Source organism: Armigeres subalbatus, chromosome 2 (genome assembly GCF_024139115.2).
Source record: "Armigeres subalbatus isolate Guangzhou_Male chromosome 2, GZ_Asu_2, whole genome shotgun sequence".
Lineage (NCBI taxonomy): Eukaryota > Metazoa > Arthropoda > Insecta > Diptera > Culicidae > Armigeres > Armigeres subalbatus.
In genome coordinates, this window is record NC_085140.1 from 421,274,958 (window position 1) to 421,301,244 (window position 26,287).

The 26,287-nt window shown below is 41.8% G+C and overlaps 1 protein-coding gene across 5 annotated transcripts in view; it reads right to left on the reverse strand.

The window, feature by feature from the left end:
* Positions 1–1,714: 1,714 nt before the first annotated feature.
* The window catches only part of LOC134213448 (protein kinase C and casein kinase substrate in neurons protein 1), a 102,322-nt gene continuing 77,749 nt past the window's right edge, over positions 1,715–26,287 (reverse strand). For 4 of the 5 annotated variants that reach the window (XM_062692508.1, XM_062692510.1, XM_062692506.1 and 1 more), the window contains 10 exons: positions 24,013–24,103; positions 22,104–22,445; positions 15,294–15,403; positions 11,785–11,933; positions 11,523–11,711; positions 11,114–11,461; positions 6,309–6,419; positions 5,318–5,544; positions 5,086–5,261; positions 1,715–2,599 (listed from right to left, as the gene is read on the reverse strand). In XM_062692508.1, coding sequence (XP_062548492.1) covers positions 2,487–2,599; positions 5,086–5,261; positions 5,318–5,544; positions 6,309–6,419; positions 11,114–11,461; positions 11,523–11,711; positions 11,785–11,933; positions 15,294–15,403; positions 22,104–22,207 — 1,527 coding nt within the window. In that variant the 5' untranslated portion in view covers positions 22,208–22,445; positions 24,013–24,103 and the 3' untranslated portion in view covers positions 1,715–2,486. The remainder of the gene's footprint in view (positions 2,600–5,085; positions 5,262–5,317; positions 5,545–6,308; positions 6,420–11,113; positions 11,462–11,522; positions 11,712–11,784; positions 11,934–15,293; positions 15,404–22,103; positions 22,446–24,012; positions 24,104–26,287) is intronic. The other variant, XM_062692511.1, reaches the window with a different exon arrangement.

The following is a 26,287-nucleotide window of genomic DNA, read 5'->3' on the forward strand; positions in this document are numbered from 1 at the left end:
ATTCGTCAAAAATTGTAGGCTTAAAATGGAAAACCGTCGCACTGGACAACTGGGAAGATTGGAGTTTCGAGATGCGATGAAGACAATAATCAAGGTGGTCCAGGCTGTTGAATACCGTAGTGCGATCAAATCCATAGAGAATGGAAAACCTGTGTCTGGAAGACTTCTCAACTTGCATCCCAGATTGGACGACGACCGAGTGCTAAGAGTAGGTGGACGTTTACAGTACTCCGACCTACCGTATGAACAAAACATCCCATGATAATTCCTGAGAAACATCATCTGACGGAAATGCTTGTTGAAACTTTGCATCGTGAACATTTGCATCTAGGACAGAATGGATTATTAGCAGTCATGCGGCGACAAGTCTGGCCAGAAAGGGGTAAACGAGCGATACGTAGAGTATTGAGACGTTGCGTGAGATGCTTTCGAGTGAAGCCAGCGGAAACTATTCAATTCATGGGTGATTTACCAAGGTCAAGAGTGACAGTTGCTGATCCGTTCATAAGAACCGGAGTCGATTATGCTGGACCTGTGCTGCTTAAACAAGGACGAATGAAAGCACCAATCAAGGGATACATTGCCTTATTTGTTTGTATGTCTACAAAGGCGATACATATCGAGCTTGTGACGTCAATGACTACAGATTCTTTTCTTGCTGCGCTACAACGTTTTGTGGGAAGACGAGGACAGGTAGCCGAATTGTTCTCCGATAATGGGAAAAACTTTATTGGCGCAAATCGACAGCTAAAGGAGCTATTTGAGATGTTGACTTCACAATTGTTGCAGAGAAAGCTGAGTGACTTCTGCCAAGTAAGGGGCATAACGTGGAGCTTCAACCCTCCCAAAGCGCCTCACCAAGGAGGATTATGGGAGGCCGGGGTTAAAAGCGCAAAACACCATCTCTATCGCACGCTTAATGAAACGTACCTTACATATGAGGAAATGAATACGCTATTGATTCAAATTGAATCTATTTTGAACTCCCGTCCGTTGTGTGAGCAATCTGAAGATCCGCATGACTACCAAGCATTGACCCCTGGTCATTTCTTAATCGGCCGTGAACTAACAGCCGTCGCTGATCCTATGTACGATAACGTGAAGGAACATGCACTATCTCGATACCAATTGATTCAAAAGCGGAAGCAGTCATTCTGGAAAAGGTGGAGCAACGACTATTTGACAGATTTACAAAAGCGAAGCAAGTGGAATAAGACGCCCTCACCCATCCGAAATGGAATGATGATAGTGCTTAAGGAAGAGCACACTCCTCCGCAGTGTTGGCGACTTGGAAGAATTGTCAACATTCATCCAGGACAAGATGGAGTGATCCGTGTTGTGACGGTACGAACAAAGAGTGGAGAGTATTGCAGACCTACTACGCAGATTGCTGTACTACCAATTACCGACAATGACGTATGTGACGAGAAAGTATAAGTTGGGTCGAGCCCAAGGGGGGAGTATGTTAAAAGTAAAAGTCGAGAATTTTCCTTCCAGTGTAAACATGCATTTTATTTATCTTGTTTTGCCTATGAAGCAAACAATTTCAGTTCAGTGGATATTTTGAATTTGAATTTTTGTGTAATTTCCGTATCCGGTTTGAGTAATAAATTGAATGTTCGTCAAAGCAGACGTTCGTGTTTTTTATTCCGCGTTAAAAACGTTTTGAGGTTATACAGTCCGCCGAACTTGCTTCTCACGTGTAGTTCTGAACATATATACTCTACACTTCAAGTTCATAAATCTACATTTAAACAAACGTGACTATGTTCAACTCCTCCGGTCTCCTCACGGCAGGAGATCCTTTCTGAAAAACCTCAATTTGCATTCGCATAACCGCTTCAGTCCATAACGCCCTAGCTTACTTACGATCCTAAGTGTATGTATTTATAGGTGAGCATATTTTTACCTTTAAAACTGCCTTCGGTTTCCTCTATATCCACGTTCTTTACAAACCTCCCTAACGTCGATGGTTAAATTCTAATTTGGTAAAAATATAAACAAATTATCGAAGCAATTATCGATATTTGTAAACTAACGATACATATTCTCAAATAACCGTGGAACAACACAAAGCTCCGAGACAAGTCTTGTTTGTTCCTTTTCCATGGAGCCCATAAACATATATTTTCAATTATCGAATCTCTCAAAAGCAACACTAGGAATCGATTAACTACCCGAGAACACGTTCTCCACTGAAATACTTTTATGAAATAAGGCAGACAAGGCTTTGTAAAATTTATTTCTTTGTCGGAAAGAAAGTGACTCTACAACTCACGACTGTACGCCAAATATATCTCACAACAATATTGGCCTCTGTAGTAAATTTAAAATAAAACGTAACAAACAATCACCGCTCTGATAACGCCGCTAGTGGGTTACTATACCATGTAGTTTCGGACCCATTCTTTTCAGCGTTGAACGTTGTTGTGGCTGGCGATAATGCTCACTTCGGTTTCACCGAAGCTGTGACTCCGAGAAGTGACTTACGTCGATATCGCTTCTACATAGTTTGCAGGATACAAACCTACCCGACCGTCCTTACGTCCCTTGCACCAACCCTGTTCGTCTTCGTCCTCCAGTTTCTCGAATACGTCACCTAGAAATGATATAAGAGAATAGAATGTATAAAAATATTGTTGAATTATTCGTAAACCGATTTGTACCCAAAAGCTTTGAGTTAGGATCAATCGACAAGGAGCGCACTAAGTCCGTGAGTTGAGTTGATCCTCAATCAGGCGAAGAAAAGTCAAGAACTCGGACAATGTGGAACAAGACACACACACGTATCCCTTTACGGAAGCCACCTTCCTTCCTCGTTGGGATTCTCAAAGTCAACGCTAACCTTCATGAAGGCGCAACTCTGGTCGCATGTTGCGATGGAAAGATCCTTTATTAATCGATTGGCACACGTTGAGCCAGAAACACCGCACGCAAATTCAAGTCACCTTGCATACAGCAGAAGTGGCTCTCAGGGTCGAAAATTGCCGACAGAACTGAGCCAGCAAAGCCGACGGTCCTATGTACTTTGCGTTCGATCATTTAGTAGTTTGTCTTTCCAGAAGCGGAATTTCAAAATGTGTTGTGTGGTGGACTTCTAGTGCGAAGGTTTTTCTACAACTATACCCAATGGTTCGTTGTTTGAATTTCATTAGTAACGGAGTTATAGCTACAGTTTCAGTAACTTAGACTAAATGATAATCAGATTCCAATCATTTAGTTTAAGTTACTGCAACTAGCGCTATAGCTCCGTTATTAGGTGAATTCTAACAACAAACCATTAGAAAGAGTTGTAGAGGGGCCTTCGCACTAGAAGGCGATAACATCCATGTGTGCAGGTTCTCTCGATGTACAGCGTGAATCAATCGTTGGACGGTTCGTTCTTAAGAATGATCCACTGATGCCTGACACCGTAAGACAAACTTGAATGTCGCAGTCGTCCACCGACGCGAATCATTCCATCGTCGAAAAAGGGGTTAAACGTTTTGAATCTATTACAGTACCAAAGTGCTGTAATTGAACCACCCTGGCAAATACCTTAAACGAATGACTGTTTATCCTGTTCTTCTTAGTATTCGAGCAAGAACGCAAGATGTATGCCAGAACTCGCTGCAGATTTTTAAAGAGCTCGGTCTTGTTGAATATCGACAGTTTCTACAATGTTAGCACCGCAGAAGCTACAGTGGTCTGCAGCAACTCGGGAACATCTTCAGCGGACAGTGGTTTCGGGACCACTATCTGATAGTCTTCATTGGGTTAGAACAAGGCGCTACAAGAAGGTCAATACAGTCATGGGAACGATCTGCGATTTTGCTTCTTCACTTCTTCAACTTCACTACAGGAGACTGACCAGGTATAATCGATCTGTTGTACACGTATGGTGCCTACCAAAGTTGCCTCATCAAAATCCTGCAGCTGAGAGGCAACGGCTCCAGTGACCACTACGTGACGATGAATCTGAGGCATGGTAACCTTAACGCACTTAGGAACTTTTCACAATTTTTCACTCAGCTCTCTCGTTAGCTCTTCAACTCTCCCATTCCAACTCTTCCTTTCAGATGCTCTTCAGTAAAAGTTCAATGATCACGATAACTGGCGCCACAAGACCCAAGAGATCGACATTCATGGCATAAGCGACAGCACCTATCGCTTGGCTGCACTGTTTTCACAAGCTGTATTTTTTTAGTCCATGCCATGAAATTCAGCCTCGTTGACGAAACCCGTCGACTTCACTTGAAACTCGCTTATTAAGGTCGTCACACCCAAATAATGCATTGTCTACGTAGATACTTCTCCTCAGTATGTTCGCAGCCACAGACTACTTAAAACCTACGTCGCAAGGGTACTCTTGGGCGTTGCTAAAAAAGGGGCGGGAGGTTGTCCGTTGTCAGCACTACGACATACAGTGGATTGGAAGGATACTTGGCCCAAAACATAGGAGATCGATGAGGTCTCGCATAAACATTTTTGCCACGTCAGTTTGCCAACACATAAAACGTGAAGATGAAGTGCAGATCACTTTGAATGATGGCATCAATCTACACTACATTGTGGAGCAACCGGCCAAACACCTTCATCGGTGTATCAAGGTAAGGTAAATGCGGTGCGAGGTAAATACCAGTTGATGGTACTTACCCGATCCTTACTAACATCTACTTCTTCGCAGTGACCAAGACTTTCGTACTTTTCCATAAAGTCCTGATACTGTTTCTTCAAATCCGGGTGATGTGAAAGCTTTCGCTCCAGTGCATGAAATATTCGTAATGCCAGTTGTCTGGGATCTCCCAGCTCGCTAACGGACTTCTTTAGGGCAGCTGTACGATATAGCAACAGGAAGCACATCTACGTCTTAATTCTTCATCTTCCGAGAAGCGTTGAACAGACTGACTTAATTCGTTCATCGTGTCTGTGTGCGATCTAGATCAGAAATCGCACCTACCCACAACCCAACCAATTCGGCTAGCTGAATACCAGCGGGAAACTTCAATGCGATGATATTGATAACCGATTATCTGCTTACCAGACACTTGACCTTGGCGTGGGTCAACAGTTTTTATATGCAACAAAACCGAGTTCCACACTTACCCATCTTAAACGTCAATTCGTCGCTTTCAGCTCCTTCGTAGTCGTACAACGCCTTAACTGGTACACCGGGTTCGCCGTTGTCCACCAGAATGTTATCCGCTCCATCACCTTCGTCCCATTCCTCTTCCTCGTCGAACGGATTCTGGGAATCGCTGGCCTTGCCATTGGTGCCGTTCCTACAAGCATGGAATTTAGATTCGTAACGAAAGTACAATGCGCGATTCTGACTTACGTTACAACGGCAGCTCCAGCAACCGTACGTGAGGGCGAAGTCCTCGTCGGAGTCGTCACCGCATCGTTGTTCTTCATCGAAGCGCTTTCCGATTTGGGCGATTCCTGACTAGGAGTGGTGGCCCTCTGTGAACTACCATTGTTGGCATTGCTACTAGAATTGTTAATACTGAGTGATGCGGAGGTGCGGTTTATACTGTTCTTGTTACTGGCTGGCGGGGGGTACTCCTGTTTGTAGATATTCCACAAAGGTAAAGTAAGTAAAATAAGAAAACAGATTAACAAGAAATCAAGATTGGCACGTTAAGTGCGCGAGATAGCAGCATTTGGCGTCTACTGAACAATGGCATTGTTTCTACTTATGTAACGGCAAACGACACTACACAACATCAAACTACACTTTTGAATGATAAACTACAAAACAATCACCACGCGCCTATTTTCATACGCATTATCTAGATGCTTTCAAATAAGCCTAATGATTACGATACACTTGTGACCAACAATATTTGCTCCACATAGACGAAGAAGAAACAATACAGAAGCATGCAAATGAGTTTTTAAACAATATCGAAAATAATCCTAACCATAAATAACAGGAGACAGCAGTGAGGAGAGATCGCCATAGGGCAAAAAAAGCAAGTACTATTAAAACGAATATCGACGAACATGCTAAAACGATATGAGATGTTAATATTTTGTATTACTTGTATTATTATTATGATTATTTTTTTTGAAATTTTAATATGATTGCTAATCTTGCCCGATTTGACCACTCTCCCCCCTTCATATTGAAAATTACTAATATACTTTAATTATACCCATAGGAAAAACTACTATCTACGACATCTACTATCATTCCTTAATCGAAAACAAATCAATGGTCTAAATAAAAACTCTAACGAAATCAAATGGTGCCTGACATTGTTCGATTTTTTTTGTGTGCAGAATGTACATCGTGAAATAATAGAAAATGAAAGAACTCAAATTACATGCAAATCTTCGGCAACGGGTCGCTGATGAATGAGCGTTATCGGCGCAGCGGGTAAAGCTTCTTTCGACTTGATTCCCTTGGCAATGTCGCGGAATTCTTCCGTGTACTCCTGCAAGAATAGATGGCGATTTTGGGTACTCGGTTTGTACGATTCAAGTTGTTTGTTTTTTATGTCTTATTGTATAATTTGAACTTGAAAATGCTTTTTTTGTGCACGATTTCGATTAAAGATTTTCTAATTCTTTTGGTTTGTAACTGCGGAAGCAGTGAAATGTGAAGCAAATGAGTATTTGTTAGTAAGCGGTTTTTGTAGGTGGGGTCCCCTCTTTTTTATGAAACGCAACATAATATTTGCAAAATCTGAACCTGATTGTGAAATGTTTGATGTACCAAAGTACACAAGAAAAGGTAATATCGATTGTCTGTTGTAAACTGAGGAAGTTACGTATACACCAGTTTAAAGCAAACAAGTGACTCATTTTTGTGTTGAAGTAGGTACTCAATGTCAACTCCTTATTAACACCAGATCTTCGAATTGCATCTTTGAGAGCGAAAAAAAAAAAAAAAAAAAAAAATTATTGAGGTGACTTCTAATTATGGCACGGCAAATGCTGGGTAAAGCGTACCATTGGTACTTCGCGTACCTGAAGGAATAAAATAGACCCCATCTCGCGGTCCTTAGCCTCTTACCCAGCAACTCCTATCCCTACCTCCCCGCGGTGCTGGCCGGGATACGAGCAACCTTAGGGAAGATCGGGTAACCAACCCCGGTGGGAACTATGGTCGTATGCTGACAGGGAGGGGGGTTTGCTCCTCTCCGGAGGTGCAAATCTTATTGAGCGTCTGTTCTCCGTGTCAGGATCGGCTCACAACAGCGTCTGTTCTCCATGTTAGGGGCGGCTGATCATCGTCCGAGTGCCAGCGAGGGACTCTAAGTGAAACTGTGCACCATGGTCCACCGGAAATAAGGAGGAATGGTCCTCCGGAAATTTAGGGGGTTTGGTGTCAGGCCCTGCAAGCCAGCCTTTAAAAATCTTAAGCAACGAACAATCAACAAGAGAGTACGGACCGGAACCATCGGCGAAGACCACTGCGACGAAAAGGGACTAGCGATTGGAAACTCGGTTCGTGGAACTGCAAATCTCTCAACTTCATCGGGAGCACACGCATACTCGCCGATGTGCTCAAGGACCGTGGATTCGGCATCGTAGCGCTGCAGGAGGTTTGTTGGAAGGGATCAATGGTGCGAACGTTTAGAGGTAATCATACCATCTACCAGAGCTGCGGCAACACACACGAGCTGGGAACAGCTTTCAGCTTAGTGATGGGCGATATGCAAAGGCGCGTGATCGGGTGGTGGCCGATCAATGAAAGAATGTGCAAGTTGAGGATCAAAGGCCGGTTCTTCAACTTCAGCATAATCAACGTCCATAGCCCACACTCCGGAAGCACTGATGATGATAAGGACGCATTCTACGCGCAGCTGGAACGTGAGTACGACAGCTGCCCAAGCCACGACGTCAAAATCATCATAGGAGACTTGAACGCTCAGGTTGGCCAAGAGGAGGAGTTTAGACCGACTATTGGAAAGTTCAGCGCTCACCGGCTGACGAACGAAAACGGCCTACGACTAATTGATTTCGCCGCCTCCAAGAATATGGCCATTCGCAGCACCTACTTCCAACACAGCCTCCCGTATCGGTACACCTGGAGATCACCACTGCAGACAGAATCACAAATCGACCACGTTCTGATTGATGGACGGCACTTCTCCGACATTATCGACGTCAGGACATATCGTGGCGCTAACATCGACTCTGACCACTATCTGGTGATGGTTAAACTGCGCCCAAAACTATCCGTCATCAACAATGTTCGGTACCGACGACCGCCGCGGTACGACCTAGAGCGACTGAAGCAACCTGATGTCGCCACTGCATACGCGCAGCATCTCGAGGCAGCGTTGCCGGAAGAGGGTGAGCTCGATGGGGCCCCTCTTGAGGACTGCTGGAATACAGTCAAAGCAGCCATTAACGACGCAGCGGAGAACAACGTCGGGTATATGGGTCGAAGTCGACGGAACGATTGGTTCGACGAAGAGTGCAGACAGATTCTGGAGGAGAAGGACGCAGCGCGGGCGGTCGCGCTGCAGCAAGGTACCCGGCAGAACGTGGAACGTTATAGACAGAAGCGGAGACAGCAGACCCGCCTTTTTCAGGAGAAGAAACGCCGCCTGGGAGAAGCGGAGTGCGAGGAGATGGAACAGCTGTGCCGTTCTCAAGATACACGCAAGTTCTATCAGAAGATCAACGCATCCCGCAAAGGCTTCGTGCCGCGAGCCGAAATGTGCCGGGATAAGGATGGGAGCATCTTGACGGACGAACGTGTGGTGATCGAAAGGTGGAAGCAGCACTACGAGGAACATCTGAATGGCGCTGAGAGTACAGGCAGTGAAATTCAAGGCAGCGGAGGAGATGACAACGTCAGTCCAGCGGACGATGGAAGCCAACCAGCCCCCACCTTGAGGGAAGTTAAGGATGCCATTCAACAGCTAAAGACCAATAAAGCAGCTGGTAAGGATGGTATCGGAGCTGAGCTCATCAAGATGGGCCCGGAAAAGCTGGCCACTTGCCTGCATAAACTGATAGTCAGAATCTGGGAAACCGAACAGCTACCGGAGGAGTGGAAGGAAGGGGTTATATGCCCCATCTACAAGAAAGGCGACAAACTGGAGTGTGAGAACTTTCGAGCGATCACCATCCTTAATGCCGCCTACAAAGTGATATCCCAGATCATCTTCCGTCGTATGTCACCATTAGTGAACGAGTTCGTGGGAAGTTATCAAGCCGGCTTCGTTGACGGCCGCTCGACAACGGACCAGATCTTTACTGTACGGCAAATCCTTCAAAAATGCCATGAATACCAGGTCCCAATGCACCATCTGTTCGTTGATTTCAAGGCGGCATACGACAGTATAGACCGCGTAGAGCTATGGAAAATTATGGACGAGAACAGCTTCCCTGGGAAGCTTACCAGACTGATCAAAGCAACGGTGGATGGTGTGCAAAACTGTGTGAAGATTTCGGGCGAACACTCCAGTTCGTTCGAATCGCGCCGGGGACTAAGACAAGGTGATGGACTTTCGTGCCTGTTGTTCAACATTGCGCTAGAAGGTGTCATGCGAAGAGCCGGGTGTAACAGCCGGGGTACGATTTTCAATAGATCCAGTCAATTTATTTGCTTCGCGGATGACATGGACATTGTCGGCCGAACATTTGCAAAGGTGGCAGAACTGTACACCCGCCTGAAACGTGAAGCAACAAAAGTTGGACTGGTGGTGAATGCGTCAAAGACAAAGTACATGCTTGTGGGCGGAACCGAGCGCGACAGGGCCCGCCTGGGAAGCAGTGTTACGATAGACGGGGATACCTTCGAGGTGGTCGAGGAATTCGTCTACCTCGGATCCTTGCTAACGGCTGACAACAACGTTAGCCGTGAAATACGAAGGCGCATCATCAGTGGAAGTCGGGCCTACTACGGGCTCCAGAAGAAACTGCGGTCGAAAAAGATTCGCCACCGCACCAAATGTGTCATGTACAAGACGCTTATAAGACCGGTTGTCCTCTACGGACATGAAACATGGACAATGCTCGAGGAGGACTTGCAAGCACTCGGAGTATTCGAGAGACGGGTGCTTAGGATCATCTTTGGCGGTGTGCAAGAAGACGGTGTGTGGCGGCGAAGAATGAACCATGAGCTCGCCCAACTCTACGGCGAACCCAGTATCCAGAAGGTAGCTAAAGCCGGAAGGGTACGATGGGCAGGACATGTTGGAAGAATGCCGGACAGCAACCCTGCAAAGATGGTGTTCGCTTCCGATCCGGCAGGTACGAGACGGCGTGGAGCGCAGCGAGCGAGATGGGCAGACCAGGTGCAGAACGACTTGGCGAGCGTGGGGCGTATCCGAGGATGGAGAGATGCAGCCTCGAACCGTGTATTGTGGCGTCAAATTGTTGATTCAGTGCTATCTGTTTAGATGTTAACTAAATAAATGAAATGAATGACTTCTAATTATGAAATAATTTTGCCAGCTGAATAGCAAGAATACCAATGTGATGTGAGTTTCAAAATCCAAGACTACCATACTCATTTCAGGAATGGTTCCAAGGACGGTACAGAGGTTAAGAAATCTATTCATAGGCTCAGCTTTATACTTTAGATTTTAAAAATTCCATATATTCATTCGAAATTGTTTAAATGCTCTTTTTATTCGCCGAGGAAGTTGAAAAAAGCAACGGTTTTTGTCGGAATCAATTAGGTACTTTTATTTCTTTGTTAGTTTCCAAAATCCGTCTTTCGGGTGATATCTTAATTTTGTTTTCAATGACCTCAATTACATACATATGTCATAATATAAAATCAATACCTACTGAATTAAATAAAGTTTTTGATTTTGGTTTCTGACATTCCGAATGTGTAGGAACGATATTTATAATATGGAAAATCAAACAATAAATCCTTTTAAATAAGGTTTTTAACATCCATATGTGATGTAGAATTGTTCATGATTCATTTACATCACATAATTGCATGCCATGAATAACGATTGGGGCAAAAACAGAAGTGTCTCTCCAGGAATGGATTAAAACAGTAAAAAGATGATTGTTCAGCCTAAAGCTAAACATCTTCTTAAAACAGAATAGCAAGAAATATCAGGGAAACGTTAGGAGGCATCAAAAAACCGTTAGAATCAGCATGCGAAAGCACTTTAAAAATGAATCAAATCCGAGAGCACCAACTTACCACAAACGTCGGCCAACTCATACCCATATGAATGCCGTGGTTGTTCGACCACCATTTCAGGTCCTTCAGATGGTCTGCATTGTTCACGGTGTGATGGAACTCCTTGTAGATCTGCGGTAAGCTTGGATCCTCGGAGATGTTTAAACACTTGTGTATCGAAAATAGCACATTCTTGAAGAAGCGTAACCTGGTCTCCTCCATCTCTTGGCACTTGTTGAACACCGAAGTCATATCCTCCATATAGACTGGGTTGTATTTGTTGATTTCCTGCAGGGCTTGTTCGTACCGTTCTCGACTCTTGCTTACATCGTCCTTGGTACGGGCCGTTCGGTCCTGCAGCTTTTTCAGCTGGAAGTAAATTTGCATTAGTGTTCGTCACGATAACTAGGCACTAATCCCGGCAACCGACCTGATCCGTTGATAGGGACGAATCGCTCAAGGCGTTGCGTTCCTGATTGGCAGCGGTCCGTTCCGTCTTACAAGACGCATGGTAATCCGCTTTGCACTTTTCCACTTTCGTCAGATGCTTCGCCCATGGTTTTTGAGCCTTTTTGAACTGGTCTTCCATTTCCTTTCGTTCCTTGATTTGAATCATCGTCTGGAAATAGGTCATCGGAAAAAAAGATTGTAGTTTTACAAGTATTGTAAGTGAATTAATTGGTTTAATTTACTTTGTGGTAATTATCTTTCTGCCATGCTTTGATTTGGTGCATTACGTCGGTACAGAGGTTTTCCTTTACTTTCAGGTGCAGGTCGGATAGTCGATCCGCTTCGGTGAGGATACCTTTCCATGCCGCCTCAGTTGTACCGTACTCTGGTCCTGCGAGGGAGTAGATTAAGGACAACGTAGCAAATTGAATTACTATAGTATGAATTAGAAAATGTACAGTTGGAGCAGTACCAGACCAGGATAGTTTTTAACATTGTCACCTATCAGGATTCGCCGTTCTCCATATGATACCGATTTGCTTTTATCGTTCGCAATTGCTACTATAGCTCAAATAAATCTTTTGCAGAAAAGAACAGCAATCCCAATTAACATTTAATGCCATGTGCTTTACTACTGAAGCACTTAATGCTAATGTAAAATGAATCATTTGTTTGTCCAACTGCATAAGTCCATTTTACACAATTTCGAGAAAACAACAAAAAACTGTTTTTGAACAAATTGGCACCGAACCTTTCGATTTCTTCGATATAGATTAACAGTTTTTGGCAAAACTCAACACCCTGGTGCACTTCCAGTGCAAAAACTGTAAGCAGTGCTCCATAATTGCTCTGCAAAGTGCGTGGACATATGTAGTCGAACAATCGAAAAAAAATTCATACATTCCTAAACAATTTTTTTTTTCGTATTTTTCGCCAGAATACGTATTTTTGGAAGAGGATTCAGAATATATATAAATCTCATTTTGGCCAAAAATGTTAAATATGCAGTTTCTCAAACAAACGGTTCAAATTTTATTCCAACTCGCCTATACGGCTTCAACCTAAATATTCGTGCTGTACATATGATCAAGAACAGTGGTCCCCAGCATGCTTACTATCGAGGGTCGCATTGCAATTTTAAACTATTGAAGCGCACCGCAGAATATTTTCAATGTTTGTTTTTTATTTTAAATTGAATTTTAAAGCATAACACAAAATTTTGAAATCAAATAACAAGTTTAGGAAACATAACAAAACGAAAAAATGGGCACAATGAAAAGCTTATCTTGTCATGTAATGCTTGACAATGGGCCACATGTAATGTATTCTCTGAAATCCTTCGCGGGCCACAGGAAAAGGCTAGGAGGGCCGTACATTGGGGATCACTGATCAAGAACTTCTATTCAGTCCTTCACCGACAAATGTAGCGAATCTATCCAGTTGTTTTTGACGTGCTAGCACAACTATTTTGTAGCATCGTTTGAATTGCAGCAGCTGTTGGGGCCGCTAACAAATTATGTAACGCAAATTTGGGCAGTATTAGACCCCTTCCCATCTCCTGGTAATACTGTTTGTATGAAAGATTTATTAATTTTTTTGTATGAACCGTAACGCTCGATCTTACCCCCTTCCCCCTACAGCGTAATTTGTGAACGATCCCTTGAAGGAACTTTCTATCGTTCACAAAGCGAAAATCAGACAGCTGAAGTGTGCCAGCCTCTAGATAGAATGTTGCCTTTAACTCGGTGAAAATGGTTTTCGAAAGCGATCCGACGGGCACAAGGAGGTGAATGGCATAGCGAGCAAGGTGAAACGACCATGTGGAAGATTGTTTGCAGACCCTTTGTAAACTACGCTGCTGGTAACGTATAGACATTTTTTGAGTAACCAACCCACTACGGCCTCACTCTGAACAAACAAAATTATTATAAAGACAATACTGGAAGAATCTTCAAAATGTTCCTGTTTAATCTATTAGGATAAGAATTATTAGAGACAAGCGTAACAGTACTCCTAGTTTATCGTATTTAATAAGTGTTTTTGCAGACCAGGACCAAGAATGGAACTCGACAGGCGCAGGATTGCAATCCTGCGCTTATTCTCACCTTGTTCACCTATAATTTACGAGAAAACCAGAGGAAAAACAGTTATACTTTAAATCGACAGCTATCGATTGTTAACTCCTTAACGCCTCAATCACATTCAGCATGTGCAAGTTCTAATTCTTCATTATCACAAAAATATAATCCACAGACGAAGTCGTACGTACAGTATCTGTGAGCGCAAGGCACGCTTATACAAGCAATCGTACGGCCGGACGATGGAGATGATAAATTACAATCATTCGGACAAACCAATGAAGCGTATAGTTAGCCACTGCGTCCAGTCCAGTCCTCTTTTTTCACTTGTGTTGTGTGTTGATCCGAGATTTGGTACATGATGTCAGTGCAAATGTTACACTCGAGTAAGGATCTCGAGTGGCTTGCAGTTTACAAATTGCGATCTATTTATAAACGATATAGCGCTGGATATTAATCATCGAGTCGAACCACATCTGGTATATAAACAATGAACATCCACTGGAGCTCAAGTGCTTGTTCGTATTTGATATAAAAGATGGGGACAGTAAGCATCTCATTGTTAATCCTTCCATTCAATGTGTCCATCTCAATCGATCATTAGAGCCAAAAATCAGGCGCTGATAACTGCCAAATAACGTGCCTATGTGCTGTATTGTATATCTGATACTATGCAAGGAATTGTCTTCAATCAAGGAAAATTCCTGTTGATGACATCATCGTAAGCACGTGAGTTGTCAGTGTCTTCGAGCCCTATCCGGAATAATCATTATACATACTAAATATGTCTGTTGATCAATTAAACTGGGACAACATAAATGTTCATCCTAGTCTGTGCTTGTTGAATGGGTAGTCCATCCCCCATAAATGGACTGACGTTTCCAATCTTGAATAATATTTTGTATTATCACTAATACGTTTAGCATCCGGGCATGAGGTACCACTGCATATCTATAAATCCAGGGTTCCATAAAGTAGTGATGCGGCATTAATTCTCTGCTGTTTGCAACCTTTCCAAAAATTTATAAACGCTTTTTATTATCAATTGCATACACGCGTATGATGACACACTCCATATCCTCATTATCGGTAGATAGCGCACAGGGAATGCAAGAAGTATGACGAAGTATGGTCGATATTTGCTATCATCATCATGACTGTGAAGCTCGTGTACACATGAGACACAATGAGTAAAATATAACCAACTTAAAAAAGGGGGAACATCAATTTGAATAAACATAGACAAAAATCAAAATGCAGTTTTGCGGTGTGATACTTTTTCATCTCTGGTAGCTTTACTTCCTTGTTTGGACTTCCCACCAGCCTTCCAAGTCTAGGCCTGTCTCAAAGTCTTGCTCGAAAAGCCATCTGGACACCCCAGTTGAAGTAGACCGTGTGCCTAATTGTTGAATTATGACCTTGGCAATGATTAAGTCATACAAGTCATGTGAATGATTGTTTACTCTTCTCGTCAATCAAGGCATTGAAGAACACGAACACGTATTGTTGGTTGGATCGCGACAGAACAATTCAGACTGATTTGGTTGGCAATTTGACCCGATTTGGTGGTATGTGAGTAATAGAAAAGAAGAGGTATACAACATTCGTATTGCTGTAGGTGCGTTGATGTTAATAAATTAATAGCTTATTATTTGTCGTTGTGTTTAACTTACCTTTCTCAATCAGTTCACCCCACTTTTTCGACCAGGTTTTCAGACTTTTGGCGTATCCTTTCTCGATTTCTGCTCGTTCCTGTATTAGAGTTTGCAGGTCTGTGCATAATCTGAAACGGGAAAGTGATAAACAAAAACACCGATAACGTTAGACAATAGCTAATCAATCAATTTTTATGACTGCGCCAAATAGAATAGTGATATGACGATTTGAAACGACATAGGCGTAGGTGTGTTCGAGTTATTTGAAATTCACACTGAACAAATAAGAGACTGCCATAGCCTAGCGCTAAGATGATTGCACAGCTGCGAAGTATAACATGCCGAATGTGGCTGAATTCGATTCCCGATCCGGTGTAGGACATTTAAGGATTGGATATTTTTACGACTTTCCTTGGCGTGTTAGCCTCACCATCATGTTAGTCTCATGATATACGAATGCATAGGTAACATAGAAACCTTGCATTTAATAACTGTGGAAGTACTTTATGAACACTAAACTTCAAGGCTGCATTATTCCAGTGGCAGATGCAGGGCTGTTAGCGATAAATGCCGTTCAAAATAGTGACTTAGTGACCAACGATGACGAAAAAAGTGACCAAATAGTGGCTTTCCGATGCAGAAAAAGTGACCAAATAGTGACTTTTGTATGAAGTATTAACCAGAGGTAGGGAGCTGAATTGCATTTGCATTGTCAGTATGTAACTCGTAGTGGATTGGAAACTAGTGATATAATTTTTTTTTTCAAATCCTTATCTAGAATACTATCAGAAATAAAAAAAAGACAAAAATTACAAAAGCATGTGGATTACTACTGCTGGCCGTGCCCATCTTCACCGTAACTAAGAAGAGGGATTTTAAATAATTAATAACAACATTTTTAATAATAACAAATTTAAATACATACAGTGCCCATTTGCCATTCGAGCCCCTGATCTCGGTTGTCCATGAACCGATTTTACTAAAAAAAAATACCAGGACTCAGATATAACATGAATTTTACCATATCTAAGTTTCAACCGGCGCCAAATCCGCGCCGACTGAAATCAAATACGCGACATTTCCGCACGACATGAAATCCAATAAAATTCAGCAGATTGAAAAAGAATCTCATCGAATTGTTTAAAAAAAAATCAACGAGAGCTACTTTCTGAATAATCCGAAAAATCCAATTTCTGTATAAATCAAGGAACATTTTAGTGTTTTAAATTTTTGAATAGACCTTGCTTCTTTCTAGATAAATGCTATGAAAACAATATAAAACCTCCAATACTTTGAAAAAATGAACTAATTCCGGACAACAAAACGAACAATGATGGTATGTATCATGCTGTGTGGTTCGTCGTAGAGGGGTTAACCAAAGAAACTAAGAAATACCTCGGCATTATGTCAAAATTGACGTGACAAAAATGGATATTCAGAAACGATGAAAATGACCACAAGTGAAGTTCTTACCCTTATAATGCTTGTTAAACGAGCGCTCAAGAGTATAATGCATTCAATAACGGAGTTGTCTAAACGTATGCCCAAGCTTCGCTGTGTGGTCTGCATACAGGCCTCTCGATCCCGACGTCCATGGTTCGAACCCACTCTGCAGCACATTGCTTCTTTTATTTAATTAAAAACATCTGCGGTCAGTTTCCTCAGTGCAGAATTACTTCTGACTTATCTTGCTTTTCAATTTTTGTTTTAGAGACTATTATTGAATCCTGAAGGATCACAAGACGGATTTCACAATCATAAACGATTTTAATTAACTTTGCGTCATCGACACCATATTATCGTTAATTATTCTCCCTGGCGTAGAAAAACCTCGCTCGACAACGTTGTTGTCACGGGATGCAGCTAAAGCTATTTTCATTATTTTAGTCACTCAAGGGTATTTACGCACAATCGTTTTTTAATTAAAAAGCCTGGTTCCAGTACTTCTCAATTTTTGTTTTCGGCACTTCGTATTTTAACAACCTTTTATTCATGGAGAAGAAGATCATATAGTTCTCATGAATTGTAAGTAACCTGGCGATTTCCTCAATACACTTGATGCAATTTCTTAAATTTGTGTTTTTTGGTCACAGATTTACATTTGATTTGGTTGATGATAATGGTAGGTACAAATGATTTTTATTTTGAACTTTTTTTTTTATAAACATCAGTGCGAAAATAGTGACTTTAGTGACCATTTTCCGAAAAATAGTGACTTTAGTGACTTTTGGATGCACATAGTGATTTTTTAGTGACTTGGCTCAAAATAGTGACCAAGTCACTAAAAAGTGACTCGCTATCAGCCCTGGATGCAATGCCAAAAAAAACAATTTATATGATATGAAAATTTTGTATTATTTTAATACAGGTTTTATATAAAAAGCTTACATTTCTTGTATTTAAATCTTACAGAATTGTATATGCCAAGATTTTATACAATAATTGTGAGATTTATTTTTTGGGTGCACTTAGAAGTTAAGGAGATAACAAGACAAAATTTTCGAAACGACTTATCTGATTTTGTAAACAAAGATCCAAGCGTCGATTTGACGAATCTGATAGCACTGCGACGCAGACCAACGCCATCAACAGGTAGCCGAAATCTTCACCTACCTATTGATATTGTTGGTTTGCGTGGGGAGTGCTATTAGATTCGAATCTTTGTTTACAAAAGCAGATAAGTCGTTTTGAAAATTTTGTCTTGATCGTACACTCCAGCGGCCTGACAAGAAGGTGATTTTTTTATTGGAATACACATCTAAAAAAAATCAAACCACATTAAAAACCGTTTTTGTGTTACGATGGCAGTTCAAACATGACCGTTGATGTTTTTCAATAGCTATGTTTTGCATGGATCATGTTTCATAATCAGCAGGGACTATATCTCCAAGGGCATGATGATCCCTCTCAATGCCATCTGCTGTGGTGGTGCCTGCCTAGGGTGTGGTGGGGTTTGACTGTGGGCTCTGTTAAACTTCTATAAACATCTGCATGTATCTGCAAGCAGGCTCCGCCAAAGCGACCGTGTGCCGCTCAAAGCGCACAAGCTCTAGTCATGGTGTTAGCTGCGACGCTAAACAGACCTGACACGACGGTTCTCTGACGAGACAGGAGGTTTGCGTAGGCCCAATAAGCCCCCTTAAAAAACAACTATTATGAAGGACATAGAAGTTAATACGACTCTAGACAATTGGCAACGACCTAGGCGACGAATAAAGGATCACGTTTGGAAGCTTGGAACATGGAACTGCAAATCGCTACGTTTCGCAGATTGCGACAGGATAATCTACGACAAACTACAATGCGAATATTGAATTCGACCACTACCTCGTTGCAGTATGCCTACACTCAGAACTCTCGACGCTATACAACACGCGTCAGAGTCGTCCGCCGCGGCTAAACATTGGGGGGGGGGGGGCTACAAGACAGTAGACTAGCCCAAGATTACACGCAGCAGCAGCAGCTAGGTGCATCGTCTTTTGAAGATGGCTGGAGATATTCGATCCGCCATTGGAAGCACCGCAACCGCTGCACTAGGCACGGTGGCTCCGGATCAGAGAAACGACTGGTAAGACGGCAATGTTAGCAGTTAGTGGAAGAATGCAGCATATGGATGGGGTTGCTGCAATACCGCACGAGAGCAAACGAGGCACGATACAAACGGGCGCGGAACAGACAAATCTCGATTTTTCGGAGGAAACAGCGCCAGCAGGAAGATCAAGACCGTGAAGAGACGGAGCAACTGTACCGCGTTAATAACGCACGAAAGTTCTATAAGAAGTTAAACCGTCCACGTAAGTTCCACGTTCCACAGCCATATGTGTAAAGACATAAACCGGAACCCTCTTACGAACAAGCGTTAGGTGATCCGAAGGTGACGGCAGGTGACAATATGGAAAACCAGTAGGAAATCGGCCGGCTGAAAAACAACAAACCACCTGGAGTTGACCAACTACCAGGGGAGCTGTTTAAACACGGTGGTGATGAACTGGGTCATTACCAAGGTTTGGGAGGATGAGGTTCTGCCGCACGAGTGGATGGAAGGTGTCGTGTGTCTTATCTACGAAATAGGGGGAAAAGGGCACGAGCCACTGCTGCGAGGTCCTGTCGGATTCCAGTCTTGCTTGCCCAGCTACCATAATCTCATCGATTACAATTAGAAACAGTAGCGGAGATAGTATACACCCTTGCCTCATTCCTGCTACTACCCGTATGGGGTCAGACAAAGCTCTATTATGCATTAGTCTGAACATGAAAGCTTCATACTGTGCTTCGATGAACTCCCTTGCGTCTAAGGGTGCCCCAAAAATGTTCGTGGTTCAGACGATCGAAAGTTTTTTCGTAGTCAATGAATACCAAATAGAGGAACTCCTGTAATTCGTTGACCAGAATGATACGGAGCGTGACAATACGGAAACTTGCCTGCTGCCGTCGGAGAGTCGTGTCTATTTTCTCCTGTATCCGATTTAGGATAATTTTGCACAGAACTTTGATGACAACACACAGTAACATGATCACAGTCAGATCCCTTTTTCTGGGACCTTCAATAAGATGCCCTGCATTTAGTTAGCCGGAAATGTTGCTTTTCAGATATTGTATATTGTAGAATGGCTCCCGGGTAGAAGAAAACAGCAAAATAATATTAAATTTTACTATTAATATATGAATAACTGAATAGCAAAATCTGATATTAGTTTGTTTGATATAGTTGCTAAAATAGCAAAAATAATAACAGACATTGCTCTAGCAAATAACTCATAAATAACTCATTTTGCTATTATAATAACAAACCAATAGCAAAATATTTGAATAAAAGAAAATATCAAAATCAGTTATTATTGATATGTTGAAAATGCTAATGATAAATAAATAACAAACTTTGCTATGATTGCAAAATGTGTTCTTCATTTGTTGTTGTGCTCTTTCTTACAATAACATATAAATAACTAATTTTACTATTATAACAAAACTTGTAGTTGGGATGCTATTTTATGTTATTTATAAATAACATAAGAATAACTAAATCTGATATCATAGCAAAATTTGTTATCATTATGTTATTTGTTTGTTATTCACCTCTACCCGGGCTGTGATGCAACATTTGGGCAGATAGCATGGGGTCAACTTTAAGTATCTCTGCTGAAATGCGATCGACCCCCGGCTGCTTCAATCTTCTGCAATGATGGACCTTTGGAGTTGGCGCGGGTAATGCGTCGCACCCTTGGCGGCTCATGCTGAAATATTGATGACTGCTGAGGCATCAATGTTCGACCTGTCACGCCTTTTACCGACATCATCGGACTTATCCTTGCTCCACTCAGGCGTCGTGAGGAGGAGGCCAATATCGGCAGTTGTTGCAGCTTTCTCCTCGTCGTCGTCGGTCAGGGAGTCCACCTAGCAGCGTTTAACTTCATTCTCTAGAGCCGAATACAGTCTTGGCTAATCTGGTTCTTGCTCGCTGTATTGCGGCCTTTGCTTCTCTACGCTCCTCAATCTTCCCCCAGGTTGCATCTGTAATGCTCTCCTTCCTCTGAGTGCGCAGCTCACCCATGTTGTTCTTGCTTGTTTCGATAAAGACATTTTTAATGGCCGTCCACTGCTCCTATACGCTACCACCTTCCAGAGAACACCTGCTGCTCGAATTCCAAATTCTCCAACGAACGATCTCTTCACAGCTGGATCTTCTAGTGGGCGTGTATTAAATCGCCGTTTCAGTATCTCCTCCCGCCGCTGACGGTGTTGGCCATTTAAAAGGTGGTGGTCAGCCGCGATGTCTGCGCTGCGTTTATTCCGGACATCAAGGCTCCGTCTCCATTTTCGGCAGATGCTGATGTCGTCGATATGATTTTCACGTTGTCCATCACGAGAGACCCACGTGGCTTTGTGCACTGGTTGTGCAATCCTCCAATCACCATGAGGCCCCATGACACGCCATAGTCCGTGTTGTCGGAGCAGATCTTCGCATTGAAGTCGCCCATGTAGATCTTGTTGTAACTTTTTAGAATTTTATCCACGTCATCCAACGGCATTCAGTTCACTGTAGAAATTTGCCTTATCCTGTAACTCGGCAACATCGATTGGCGTATAACATGGGATTATCGTGAGGTTCCGTGTTCCCGTGTTCTGAATCTAGCAATGATTATTCTCTCATTAACTGGTTCCCACTTTAGAAAATTATTAAGCTACAATGAAAGGTGAAAGCCTGTCATAAGAAGAGTTTAGTACTATTCTATTTAATTCCACTACGTTGAAATCCTTACAGATACGTAAGGCCGTCTTAAGTGTCTTGTACTTGTCAAATCAAGTCGAGTACCTTGTCTTGCAAGCTACGCCAAAGCTTCCCGGATGTAAACTCACCATGTCGTAGCCATGTAGATGTTCTAGGCAACATAGATTGTTCCGGAGTTCATAACATTTGATCAAAATTTGTCTAAATTTTGCATCCCTACTCCAGGCGGTCTAGCAAAAAATAAGCATCCCTAGAAACATAACAAACTGGCTAACTCTTTGAAATTAGTTGAGATGGGTAAGACAACTTCAATGCCTAGGAAAATTTACAAACGACGAACCCCCTATTTCGTGACTCAATATTTGTTCCTGTAAATGAATATTCCGAATACAGAACCAAACAGCCCGCTAACACGAATCAGCCCACAAATGTTTCAAAACGAGAATGAAATTGTTAACCTTAAAAGTATTACCTAATAGTAAATTGCGTTAAGCTCTGGCTTGCAATTCAGATGTTAGTTATATTGTACATTGCATTAATGACTATAGCCAAAGTACATTTCCCACACCTCATGACAGATGGCAAAACAATTTCCTCACCTGTATCCATCCTCTATCCGCTTGGTAGTTCGCTTGTAGTTTCCCGGTTCCCAAAAGGAGTCGCTTCCCGCCTGCAGGAGCTGATCATCGCTGTGATGTGACATTGTTGTTAGTGCTACTACGTTCGGACTGATGGTGACGATGCTGACGATGGTGACGTCGTTAAGGCGTTCAACCTATTGCCACTAAGTTATGAAGCGAACAAAAAAAAGTAGCAGAACTAAATTGAACGTGCTTTCAGTGGATTGCCGCCAAGCGGCTAATGGCTCCTCTCGGTCAGGGAGCCTCTGACCGCGGTGTGAAGTTTATGTTTACGGGTTCAGCTCAAACGAGGAGAGATATCTGCAACGGAAGAATAAATTGGGTATAAGCAGGGGAAGATTGTAAGAAAATGAAAACGTAATCACTATTAGCGAATGATGATGCTACATAGAAGAATTTAATTTAGGATTTGATTAGACGGTTCTAGTCGCTTCATTCGAACGCCTACCTAATGTGTTAAGAAATCTATTTAAGTTACATTGATTAAGCTGATAAAGTTAAACATGTTCGGCTACTGACTAGTTGAACGACAATTTAACATCGATATTGAATAAAAAACATTAAAACGACAGGACCAAAATGTACAACCAGTTTACCTATACAACGCTTTAAAGATTTCGTTAAATTGTTTTCCAACATTGAGAAACGTCCCAGGGTCATTACATCACAATCAACAACTTAAAATAGTATGAACTCAATATACAGACCTAGAGTATGCTTTCTTATGAAATAGTGTGCATATTGAAGGCGTAAATCAGCTTCTTAAGCTAAGATATCAGCAGCGGAAATTATTTCTGTCATCATCATCAGCGAGGTAGGAGTTGTGATCCATTCATGAACGAACATTCTCCATCGAAAAATGTGCGAATGAAACGTTGAGAATGACAGCACACCAAGAATGTTTCGGCACCCATGACCACAACCACTGACGATGATGACGGACGATCTGAGTGGCAGGCTCTGAACGGAAACAGAAGCAACCCACCAACCATGAGCCACAAGACTCGAAATAATGTGCAGAGATATAGATGAAGAAAGCATCTTCCTAAAGCGTCAGTCATACTTATAGACGGTTGGATGACATTGTCAAGGATACCCGGCAAATACGACAATCATTTGCATTTCCATACGTTCCAGTGAACGGAAAAGCGCATCGGTTAGCATTAGGAAACGCCATGTTATTATTGTGATGTAGTTAACTGTAGGTATAGACTATGAAAGATTTCGCAAAGCATTTTTGATCCACGCCGCTCATTACATTGTTAAAATGTACTTTCATGTACTTAACGATTATATTCTGCAGCAGTCATGATTTGATGTAGGAAATTCCTGCTAGGAATGTATAGTAGTTATACTTCTCTAGAAGGCCAATACCCAATATATTTACCCAGTCCATTCCTTCACTTATTTAAGGTCACCTTTTCAAAATAACCCATATTTTTGACGCCTTGATCTATTTACACTACAACACTTTCTGATTTTTATTTTTGATCTCAAATTTTAAACCGTTTTTATACGAGTTCATCTTAAAAAGCTGGATAAATGAAGCAAATAAAACGAGGTAACAATTTTGACAGGGATGCAATTTTAACATTAAACATGATAAAAATGTTCAATTAATGGAACGGTTCTTGGAAACACGACTTTCTGCTTGACAAAAGTAGACCACGTTATCAAATTTTCCATTGATCTCAATAGCGTACGAGAATAAATGGTTGTTATCAAAATTAAGCATTGCGTTATATTTATATTTCTTCAACATTAAAATCAACAAGATCTGTAGAACATACATACCCTGCAATATTATACACCATCATACATATGAACTAAACAAAGATATTAAATAACAACGAGTATTTAAACCTACCTTTAGTCACAGACAACCATTATGGGGCTACATAACCGAACGCTCCCCCCGTGTGCGGAATTGTACCAAGTCCGTTCCAACTGCAATTTATCTGAAACAAAGAAAGAAAACGAAACAATTAGAACGGCATGCATTGAAAAGAGAGAGAAAAGATATACATTTGAACCAATTCTCAAGTGCTCGAATGGCAATAGAGCTGCTGTGAAATGGCAGACAATAAAGGACAAATGCGAAAGAACCTTTGAAGGTAATGAACGAGTAATTAAACATGTGCATAACAAAAAAAGTAGATATAAAACACAACAGCCACCCTGAAGGCAAATAGTTTTATATGGACTGAAGACCGGGTATTCCGCAAAAGCAAACTAAAGCGACGATAGCTGATAAGAAACACAATATCAAAACATATTTAAAATGCTAATCCGATTTTTTAAAATGAATCACTGTTGGGTGTCAACTCTCTATTTTCCAACGCAAACTAAAATATTCACCAGGATTGATATGAATTGCTTTCAAGCATTTGCAAACTAGCCCTCGTTTTGGATGAGCCTTCATTTCCACACCGAAAACAGCTGTTATGAAATAGTTACACGTTATCGTCGATCGGTTGTATTCAACAAGATCCAAAACCGTGCACTTTTGCTTTGCAAATGTTTGTACAATTTGGTACAAGTGGTAGCGTGGAACAGCGGTACCCATTTGTTTTACATACCAATCGAAGTAAGATCCCATTACGCATGTTGCAGCCTAATGACTCAATAACCACTGGGATTCTACTCATTAGTCTCTTGAACGTAATTCCAACCATAATCATGCGATGCCCCTGGGAACTAGCAGCAATCTACTGACTGCGTCTATGACTAACGAGTACCTACTACATATTCGCTGCGTTATCGTCAGGAAGCTCAACCAGAGTGCAGTTTAACACGGTGCAAGAGGGCGAGAGAAATCCAAAAGCTAGAAAAGCAAAACTGCACAGCTTAATAAATCATTAATGAAAGCGCGCCGCATCACACAACGCAACGGCCAGAGCCAAGGGAAAATCACGAATCGTTGAGTGATGAATTGCAATGGGAACGGAATAGAACTTGTTGATGGTCATAGATTACCTGCCCTCAGCTTCACGCGAGAGAAATGGATGTTATTACGTAATGGACGGGTGGATGGCTGCGGCGGATAGTTGCTTCTCTCGTACAGAAAAATCACGGTCTAGGTCGACGGCGACGGCGACGTTGACTGATTGATGTGAATCAGAGAATCACGATGCTTCGAACTGCTCCGGGCGCGTTTTTAGACTGACTAATACGTATGTTTATAGAGTTTAGGGTGTTCTTCAGTAAATTGAGTTTAAGTGCATTTCACTTATTACAGTAAAATAGGTAATTAAACAAATGAATGAATATAACTTATCAGATTGATATCACGTGCCGTTAAAGAATAAAAAACACCTTTAGTGTCACCCTACTTATTCTTTGACTTGAAGAGATGATGTACTTCAGTCTATCTCTAACGGCGCTAAAATTTCAATTCCTGCAGTCACTCTAGCCTTGACTGTGAACAACAATTCAAGAGATGATCGATAAAAGCTCAATCAACACAATGGACAAATAGGCATTCATAACACGCGGCCGCTCTCTGTTGCTGATGTGTGTTTTGTGTATCTGAATGATTCTGAAACACTTTTATACTGTGGCTCTTATCAAGTGAGTTTCGTAACAAATTTAATTAAGAAATATTTCTTATTTCATGGGTATTAAACCACAATACTCACTTTTTCCCAACTATGAAATCATTGTTAGCACTCTTTTATATTTCCTACATCCGGGTTAGTTAAACGTTGAATCATAATAATCTGCATGTGAAGTCATTATCAATTCAGGTTGAAAAAATATGTCGACATACAGTGACGGTTAAGAGGTTCAGAACAAAACCCAAGAGATCTCAATTTCTTTTCACTAAAACATATTTTTTTCTTCCCAAGTTCAAAGTTTTTGTGTTTACTAATAAGAGCAATTGAAATAAAAAGCGTCAAAAAGGCGTGAGAAAATTCTCAAGTATAGATTTTAGTAATCCGAATGCAGTTGTCATTTATAACATCCTTCAAGTAATTGGGAATCGAATGTCAACTTTTATAAATGTTTGGGTGTTATATTCTTCCACTAGAGCCACCTTAGCCCTCCTTAGCCTAGCGGGAAGATGCGCGGCTATAAAATAAAACCATGCTGAGGGTGGCTGGGTTCGATTCCCGGTGCCGGTCTGAACAAATTTTCGTTTT